The 10,031-nt window shown below is 29.1% G+C and overlaps 2 protein-coding genes across 3 annotated transcripts in view; one reads left to right on the top strand and one right to left on the bottom strand.

The window, feature by feature from the left end:
- Positions 1-5,067: 5,067 nt before the first annotated feature.
- Positions 5,068-8,233, top strand: LOC112601698 (CCR4-NOT transcription complex subunit 10). The gene is made up of 12 exons (XM_025349437.1): positions 5,068-5,518; positions 5,604-5,754; positions 5,825-6,018; positions 6,100-6,228; positions 6,306-6,409; positions 6,474-6,625; positions 6,703-6,908; positions 6,977-7,089; positions 7,155-7,418; positions 7,502-7,745; positions 7,986-8,064; positions 8,141-8,233. Exons 1-12 carry the CDS (start codon positions 5,261-5,263, stop codon positions 8,197-8,199), a joined length of 1,953 nt encoding a protein of 650 aa, XP_025205222.1. The 5' UTR covers positions 5,068-5,260; the 3' UTR covers positions 8,200-8,233.
- A 199-nt stretch (positions 8,234-8,432) lies between these two features.
- LOC112601739 overlaps positions 8,433-10,031 on the bottom strand; it is a 49,198-nt gene continuing 47,599 nt past the window's right edge. Inside the window, exons 12-15 of one of the 2 annotated variants that reach the window (XM_025349501.1) lie at positions 9,701-9,809; positions 9,422-9,624; positions 8,647-8,903; positions 8,433-8,546 (exon numbers count right to left, since the gene is read on the bottom strand). In XM_025349501.1, coding sequence (XP_025205286.1) covers positions 8,524-8,546; positions 8,647-8,903; positions 9,422-9,624; positions 9,701-9,809 — 592 coding nt within the window. In that variant the 3' untranslated portion in view covers positions 8,433-8,523. Of the gene's footprint in view, positions 8,547-8,605; positions 8,904-9,421; positions 9,625-9,700; positions 9,810-10,031 lie in introns of those variants that run through there. The other variant, XM_025349500.1, reaches the window with a different exon arrangement.

Below are 10,031 nucleotides of genomic sequence, written 5' to 3'. Positions count from 1 at the left end.
CGCTCAGTACAGACACGCGAAGATGATAAGTCCGACTCGTCGGCGACGACGCTCTGCGGGCCTGACAAAAAGAGTGTGTGGGGGGGAGGAGGTTAGGCGGCGTCTCCGATTTTGGGCCGGGGCGGGTGAAACGCGTCACGTCTTGACGGCGGTACACCGCCTCGACGGTTATTAAAATACGGCGCACAGTGTATCCTCACGACTAATGTATCCTTGTACTAATTACCTATGTTTGTTAAAAGTTAATTCTTAAGGAATTGACAATTCATCTATATCATATAAAAAATTATATAATTATAGAAATAATTTAGAAGGATCAAACTTCCGTTAAAATATCATACAATACATTTCAAGAGCAAAAGTTCTCATAAACTATGTACAATATATTTACATATTATGAACACATATTGTATTTTGCAACTGTATTTAGTTCGAACAATTTCAATCACATAAGCTGTTCATAAACTTAAATAATTAATTATATTTTGTTGTTTAAAAGACAAATTTGTCGTCATTCTACTAACACTATCAAATATCAAACTCGACGTATATACTATATACGTATGATCATTTTCCATAAATATCATTATAAATCATTAAACTGGGTCATCGCGAATATTGATATTATAATATAGCTAAATATTATATTGTATCCCGCAGTGCACAAATAATAATAGTATAATGGTGCGTTGAACATTTTCTTAACTTTCAGTTTTGGATGACATACTCTTATTCAATTTTCTATGGAAATTTAAATAATAAACTAATTACTAATATATATTAATATAACAAAACGCAAAATTATTATTTATAACTGTACTAAAAAATCGTTTTTACTAATAAGCATACTGTGTATTATTAGAATTTGTGTGTTTGAATACTTTGAATCTTAGAAACTAAAGAGCCGATTTTAATAAAAATGTTATCAATAGAAATCTCGAGACATTTCTCGATGGAATTTTAAACTTATGTATAATAATAAGTACTTTTTATATTAAAAGTATATGCAAAATTTAATTGCTAGTATTATTAAAATTTCATTTATCCTTGTTTTAACTAAATCACATTTGTACAAAATAATTTAAAAAAAACCTTAATTAAATGTAAATAAATTAATAATTAAATGTATACAAACATTAAAACTAATTGATTTCAAATATAATCAAATTTTACTGTGATGTTAATATATCTAACATTGTAACAGTTTGCCCCCAAACGGTCATATTTAACGATTTTGATTATATCGCAATAATTAATTTGTACAAAAAATAATTCCAGAAAAGTATCATTCTGCGCAATATAGATGGTAAAATTAAATTTAAAAAAACTTAACTTTGAAAATAATTGTAGAAAAAAACTTAATCGATAAAACACGTTTTTTTTTTTTTTTATTACACATTTTAGTTTTTTAAAATTATTTATAAAAATACGTTTGTTATTAAGCCGCGGCTAATTTATAGTACCCATATGGTTGAAGCCGATAATTCTGCGTAATTATTTTGGTGTTACCAATTGCGAAGTACAAATAATTTTTACTGCAATACTTTGTCCCATGTAACACTATACCCCCCCCTCATGCTCACCAACCTATATGTAGGTCCAGTATGTAATTATTTAAATTGTAGTTGCATAATATGGTGTTTTCTTACATGGCATACAGGAAATACTGAAAATCTAAGGTAAAATTAATACGAGAAAATTGATAAATTTAAATCTTTTCAGAAATAATTATTTCAAACCTTTTACCATCGTGCAAAAATAGGTCAAGGAAATAACCTTTAAAAAACAATGACAAATTTAACTGTTAGCTTAGTTCAATTTTTACAACGGCTGACCATTCAAATGATTGACATGGTGATATTTCACTCATTAAACGCGTGTATACGTTGGTGGTATTTACTCAAAAGTTAATAACAATAATTATATAGTATAAACATATATGATATATTATCATATTAACTAAATATTCATGATATTAATTATTTAATGTTTTTAGCAAAAATTAAATCAACCCACTGTTGCACTTTATAATATAGTAACATAAAAGTTACTTAAGTAACAATATCAAAAAAAAGTACTATAAAATATACTTATCTAACGATATAAGCTGGAGATCGTTTCCGCTCAGAATGATTTTTCACACATAATGATGTATCATTGAATTTGAATTTAACATACCCATAACATGACCCACTCGACACTTTATGTACAGCGGAGTAGTACCCACTTATCAACCATTTTTTTATTTATCTTTCTACCATCACATTTCGGAACAGTAACAATGCTTCTATTTTTCATTTTAATATCATATTTTAAGAAAAAGTCCCTAGACGGTATTTTAAAATTGAAAATTTTAAAACTTTTGCACCATTCTTTTACTCTGCAAATGTCCAAAAAATTTGAAAATTATAGTTCATGAATTTTCACATAATATTTGCTAATTTTGTGTGAAAAGTTTTAAGCGTTTTTCTAATATATGTGATGATAAAGTATAACACCATAAGTATGTATATTATTAATAAAAATACGCTAAGTTATGGCATTTATAGTTACTGATTAATGTATGATAATTGATAAGTAATAATATAATGCTCGTTAATTATTTTGACCACCGCACAGTGTTTGATGTTTAATACTTGTTATAGACACACTAAATTCAGAAATAATAATAATAATAATAATAATAAAAAGAGTTTACGAACAATTTGCGTCACTCTAAAGTAGGTAGGTATTATAGGTATATGGAATTATATATCAAGATGAAGAGAGAGATCAACGATTTGGTTGATATACAAAATATTATATGTTTTATGCAATTATGCCGCATGCGAACTGTCCATAAATTATATTAAGCGATGAGAAATCGATTACTTATATAACGCGACTGCAATATGTATATACATATAAATATATATATATGTATGTATATTGCATTGTAATGGTAAAATATAAGACGCATCGGAATCCCGTGAAGAATTTCATTATAGATCATCATCGGCCGCTGCAATTATTTCGTTCGCATTCCTGACACGAGATACGACGACGAAATACCGTGAAACTATTATATTGTTCGCCGCATAAAACTTTCGGCACCATGAAAATGAAAGGTTATAATATAAATGATAATAAAATAATTGAGTTATATTTCGAAAAAAAATCGTATTTATATATCACATATTATACGACTGCAAAACTTATTTGATATGTTTTTCGTTTAAGACACGATCAATAAATAATATTTAGATTATCTACCGAATACCAGTGGCGTATTTATGGGGGGTGATCAAGGGGATAAATCCTCCCCCCATAGGCTGTACACACAAATAATTATAGCCATCATATTATTTAAAAAATTATAAATTTTTTTTTTTATCAATAATTGATTAAATTTGTAAGAATTAAAAATATTTTAGTACAATATTCTCATTGGTATCTTCATTTATAAAGTCATATCCCCCCTCCCACATGACAAAAACCTAAATACGTCACTACCGGATACCATTATTTATTGGTATTTAGTCTATTCCGTGGTAGTATACCATTTCTCTAAAAATGAACACGAAATATAACAAAAACTAGCTGCTATATGTTCCTACGTGTTGTATCTAAGTTTTGGCCCTATTAATAAATAATAATTAAGTACCATTTTAAGATGTGTCTAATAGTTGGCATCATACATTGGTACTTATACAATATTATACCTAAAACATTATTGCTGTTCGTTTAATAATATAACGATAGTAGACTTTTCGACTGTCATAATATTATATGGGTTTATATAAAATATCGTCAAATCGTCACAATAATACAATATCAAGGAGTTTTCATCCTTTAAGCCGTGTCTATCACATTAGAATAGTATCGTTAGACGTTAATTATTTAGCAATTTCAAATTAAGAAAATTTGAATTTATAAAACAAATATATCGAACAAGTTTTGTCAGTATCATAATATTAACTAAAAAAATAAATATAGGTATATAACAATCAATAAAAATAAAAATTGCAACAGTTGCAATTTACCAGTAAGCTATTGTGATAATTGAATTTACAGTCTATGCAAATATAGGAAAAAAATGAAGTGCTGAAATATATAATATTTATTTTTTTTTATATTTGATATTTTTAATAAATGTATAATAAGTATACAATATAATAATATTAAAAAAATAAATGTACCACCATTTGTATGTATCAACGCTTAAAAAACGCTTAAATCGCAATCAATTAGAAATTTTTACACAAATCGGAAGAACTAATGTTGTCATCCAAAATGTTGAGGTGCTGAAGTTTTATAAAAAAATCTATAACACTCATTTTGAGGCGTTAAGATAATTTAACAAATCATTAGGAAGGGGTTATTTTTGGTATTATGAGAGACTAAGTTATAACTATGTTATGTGTAAAGGAAATTTCAAGCGAGGCACCATTTCATTCTTTTCTAGGGACACCATTTGTAACAATATTACCATAACCATATATACGATACATACTTAAATACGCCACTGGGCACTGACATATATACGTAATACCACAGAATTTTAACCATCGACTTTAGAACATCTAGTTCTACATTTGTACACATCACATGGGATATATAAAACTAAAAATAATTTAAGTACAATTCAAAATTTAATAAACATGATATTGGAAGCTAAGTCCCCTACAAAATCTAAAGGCCCTGTTATAGACGCGCACCAATGGGCATGAACTGTCGAGAAATGTCTGGACTACCAATATGCCGTAATTTTTATTATCCATGTTTCGTAATTTGTACACGATGTAGAGAAGAAGAAATATTATAGCTTAAAGAAAATAATATAATATTTCCTACACAATAGTGTTTTTGTGCACTGTAGTATTGAATAAAACATAATCGAACAGGAATATCATTATATTTTCTATAAAAACGAGTAGAGCGCGCCACGTACGGCAATAGTACAACCATATTGTTCTGTGGTTAAAACCAGGGTTAAACACTTAACCATAACACCGTACTATCTCCGACCACAATTTCAATAATAAAGTTGTTTATATTTTTGTGATAATAAAATAGTTTGATTAAAGAGAGAAGAAAACAATTGTCAAATTACGATCTGTGATCTTAAGTTAGAACGTTTGAAACGTAAAAAAAAGCTAATACTTATATTTAAATTAGGTTTTAAAGTTACACGATAACGAACGTTCTAGTGCTTTGAAATTTACATCGTGAGTGTATACTTTTTTTGTACATAGTACCGAGTTGCACGACAAGAAAAAAAATGTCCGACAAACAGGAACCTAATGGCAAAGTGTCCGCTGCGAATATAACGGACCAAGAACGTGATTGGGCTCAGCAAGCATTGGCCGAATATGAAAAAAAAAATTACAAATCTTGCTTAGAACATCTGCAACGAATTGAAGATTCGAGGCCCAATGACCCTAAAGTACTGCTCAATAAAGCCATCGTTGAGTTCTACGAAAGCGGTCTATGTACTGCTGACAAATTTCAAAAGTCATTTATAGACGTCTGTAAGCAGGTAATTTGTTAAACGTAACCATTTTATTGATATGAGTTTGCTCGTTTTCTTTAAATTTGTTTTTCAATAATGTTATTGTTTACAGGTGGAATTAAATCTAGAACTTTTGGATTCTTTAGAAGATGTTGAAAATTGCATTTATTATTATAACTATGCTGTGTTTTTATATCATTTGAAACATTACACCAAAGCACTGGCTATGATAAACAAAGTTTACTCATTTATAGAATCTCTAGGTAATCATTTATTGCACGTGATATTAAATGTATGTTCAAATATAATACCTAATTATTGAATTTGTTATAGAGGAAAGTTTGGCTCATAAAGTATGCCTGCTGATAGTCCAGTTAAATATAGATACTAAGAAACCTGCAGAAGCACTGAAATTGATAACTTATATTGAAAGCCAATTTGTATCAACAGATAATGCCACTAACATATTAACTGGTAGTGCTGATCAAGGAGGTCCTATTCACACGGAAACAGAGAAAACAGAAAAAGTATAATATTATATTATATGACTGGGTTACAAATAAATCTTATTTTCATAGAATAATATTTTAATTTTTCAAATTTTTTAGAAAGCCAATTTAGATGCTGCTACTGATGCATTTCGAGTCAGTCTTATTCAGTACCGAGTTAGGTCTCTAATGGAGCTAAATTTATTTGATGAGTGTAATCAACAATTAAATACAATTAAAGAAAAACAAGTAAAGTATTAGATTATTATTTTTATAAAGAAGTAAAGAAGTTTTGTAAACAAATTATATTTTTTATACTTTTCCAGGACTCAATTACAATGTTTTTAATGGGGAAATTAGAATACCTTCGCGGTAACCATAAAGAAGCACTTGCAATTTTGAAAGATATTCCAGTGAAAGACGATTTTATGTAATAATTTTTTACATTATAAATTTAAATCTAATTTAATTATTCATCGACATTTCTATTACAGAGAAACTGGAGAGTGTTCTTCAGTTTTAATAAATAATAATGTAGCTTGTTTGTATCATTATGCTAAAAAACCTACCTTGTCATTCACATCTATTTACAAAGCAATTGTCCAACACCAAAAAAATATTGTTGATGTTACTAAGCCTATTCAAGGTATGAAGTAAAAACCAATAATAAACATTGTAAATGTTAAATTATTTATTAAATAATAAATATTTGATTTTGAGTAGCTGAAGGCAGTTTGTCAGGTCAACCGCTTCATATAATTGGTGCAAGTATTAAAACTGAGCTTATGTTCAATTTGGGTATAAGTCTATTACACGCTAGAAAACCTGAAGAAGCATTTGACTGTCTAATTGAAGCTGTACAAACTTATCACATGAATCCTAGGCTTTGGTTAAGATTAGCTGAGTGTTGTATGATGACTCATAAAAAAGTAAATAGGCGTGTTTAATTAAATTAAGTCATAAAATATGGAAATGCACATATATAATTTGATTTTAGAGTAACGACAGAGATTTTGATTTTAAGAAACCTTATATTGAAGGTGTTATTGGTTCTGGTAAACACAGAAAAATTATTTTGAAGTCACAGTTATTTCCAGACACAAAATACAGGTTAGCTTAAGAACAAATTGTATGTTTCAAAATTTCTAAATTTAATTATTTTTCAAATTTTATAGTTGTGAAGCAGTTTCTGCATCCATTCCAATGCCAAGTCTCGAATTTGGCTCATTATGTATTCGTAATGCAGTTTTATTAATTCAAAATGATACTATTGACTGTTCACCTTCTCATACACCTATTAACACACCACACAAAGACTATCTTTTTGGTTGTATTCAATCAGCTGGAGCATATATAGCCCTATGTCTTGGTGATCCAGTGGTTGCATTAAAGTATTCACAAGAGTTACTAAAGTCTGACAAAATTAACAAAGTTCATAAGTAAGTTAATATCATATTATTATTATCTGTTTAGAATTACTAAGGTCTATTATCTTACAAACTATTATGATTTTTATTTGTAGATTTTTAGGTCATTTATATGCAGCTGAAGCACTGATACTGTCAGATAAACCAAATGAAGCAATAGATATGCTAAAAGAGTCTAATGCTTTTGACGATATTGAACCTGAAATACATGAACAGCTTAGAACTGAACAATGGAAGCCGGACAAACAAAAATCTGCCAAGGCTGTTCTTTATTATAACTTAGCGGTAGCGTTAACACTAAGGGGTGATCTTGATAAAGCTGGAGAATTACTTAAGCAAGTAAGACTAGTATTAAAATGCTATGCTTTCTGTTATCTAATTAAGATTCATAATACAGATAACGGCATATTATAATATAAATTATTTTTAATGTCTGTCCTGTGAAATACATGTAAAACAACAGTTGAATCACATAAATGTTACAATGAACATTTTTTTTTTTTTTTTAATATTAATAGTATAATCTATTTAAATACTTTTATTATTTTATTAAAAAGTATAATATTGTGACTCTTTCAGATATGGCTGTCAAAAATCGAACATGTTTCAGTACCTGTTCACGTTGTCATCTTAGCTCTATACATTCACTTACGATTAGGTAAGAAAATACAAAAATGTTCTGGGTAAATTGCATTAGAGTTTGTTCTTAAATATTTTCTTGATATTTGTTCCAGGCCAAAAAGAAATTGCAATAACTTTAATAAAACAAAATTGTCCGCAAGCAAAACGATAGGTAAAATAAAATTTTAGGTTACTATAAAATTACATTATATTATTACTTATAACAACAATAACATACTTGCATGTATTATATTTTATTTTATATATGTAAGTATATGATAGTATAGATATCAATAAAAATTGAAAAAATAAATTGTTTACATTACTTAAAAAAAAAAACACAACAACAACAAAATACAATTTTACTCTCTCTCTCCTTCGTTCTCTTTATATTATAAAATATTAAATTATACATAAATAAAATATTTTTAAAAATTTAACACTTGAATTCGTATTTTATTTATATCTTTTAATACTATTTCACTTAACGTACTTCCTATACGCAACTGAATTTTACTCCTGCAAACACATCAATGGCATAATATTATAATCACGACGGCTGTTTGATTACTGATTTATTAAAAGTAGGTGTGATTAACATTTAACAAATAAGACGTACCATCATCACTCGAAAAACAATTGTGACAATGCAACTTTTTGTTCCTGACTCGTACGTCAGTTCCCATTAAGCCGTCGCCCAACTGTACGCAGCATACGCAACACTTGAAACACTCAATGTGGTAAAACAATTGGAGGCTCTCAATGATCATGGCGGCGCCGCGACCAAGTTCCACTGCGCAGTGCGAACACTTCTTTTTGCCACTGACGCTCAACATCGATTCTTGTGGAGCAGCATCACTTGCGATGTGATCGTGTCTATAAAAGTCACACCCGACAAAAAATCCATCGTCAAATAAGTGTTTTTGTATCGTTTTAGAGACAAAAGTAGGCTATGTAAATTATGCTGGCTCCCTTGTGAAATTCAATTTTTTAGTGTATATGTATTTTCGAAACTAAATTCAATAATTAATTTTTGTTGGAAATAAATATTTTAGAAGTTTAAAAAAAAAAAAAATTTCACGAATTCTTATTTTAAGATTTTTACGAAGCGTTTCATTGAAAATTTAAGAAAATATTTTTTTAAGTTTAACAGCTTAAGAATGATGGACGATTTTGGACAAAGAAAAGCATTTTTAAACATTTTTAATTAAAATCCATGATGTTTGAAGAATTTTTTTGTTTTTAAATTATTTGGTTCTAACTTTTTACTTGATATTTAAACACTTGAATTCAACATCAAACATACAAAAAAATTCTGGAAATTCAGGTGGAGCGAGCCCGGTAAAGTACATTTGTCTTCAAAAATATGTATTAACATCAAACGGAATAATCACCTATGGAAATCATTGAATGATAAACGGTCTTGCACACGCTGAGTCAAGGTATTAATAACTGAATCAGGCAAAGGTTTTTTGTGTGATGGCGGTGGTGGAGGCGGTAGAGACGGTCTGGTACGTGATCGTGGTTGGTTTGACGCAATAGCGCCGGGCGGCACTTGACGGTTACACCGGTCGACTAGACGTCGATGTTCTGCTTCCTAAAAACAAAGTAATAATGCATAACAATATAAATTCGTACAAACACAAAATTATACAAAATTCGATTCGACTTACTTGAATAAGCCAATGTTGGTAATTATATTTTTCCGACTGACTATTAATCGGCTTTCTTTTGGCGTAGACACTCTGCTGGACCGGTCTAGGGCAACCGTTCTGAGAAGACCTGAAATATTATATTAACATGATTTGTTAAATACAACGGATTCGATTCAATCGGTATAATGTACGTTTAATATTAGGAGTATTTTATTTCAAACATGTGAGCGCAGTCCTGTACATGACCGCGACGCCCAACAAGTGTGATTAATAAATTAACAAACACCCACCGCACTTCAACGAGAAGTATTCGAACAAGACAACGTACGACAACAGCGCGCATGAAATA

This window comes from Melanaphis sacchari, unplaced genomic scaffold (assembly GCF_002803265.2).
Source record: "Melanaphis sacchari strain LSU unplaced genomic scaffold, SCAv2.0 Contig7_pilon_pilon, whole genome shotgun sequence".
In the NCBI taxonomy this organism is placed as follows: Eukaryota; Metazoa; Arthropoda; class Insecta; order Hemiptera; family Aphididae; genus Melanaphis; species Melanaphis sacchari.
This window is presented reverse-complemented; position numbering and strand designations above follow the sequence as displayed.

What these genes read in the sequence shown, in the direction of transcription:
- LOC112601698 (XM_025349437.1), top strand. Translation starts at nt 5,261, where the DNA reads ATGTCCGACAAACAGGAACCTAATGGCAAAGTGTCCGCTGCGAATATA. An exon ending in ATACAATTAAAGAAAAACAA is followed by an intron (nt 6,229 to 6,305) that starts GTAAAGTATTAG and finishes ATACTTTTCCAG; the next exon opens with GACTCAATTACAATGTTTTT. An exon ending in TGTTACTAAGCCTATTCAAG is followed by an intron (nt 6,626 to 6,702) that starts GTATGAAGTAAA and finishes GATTTTGAGTAG; the next exon opens with CTGAAGGCAGTTTGTCAGGT.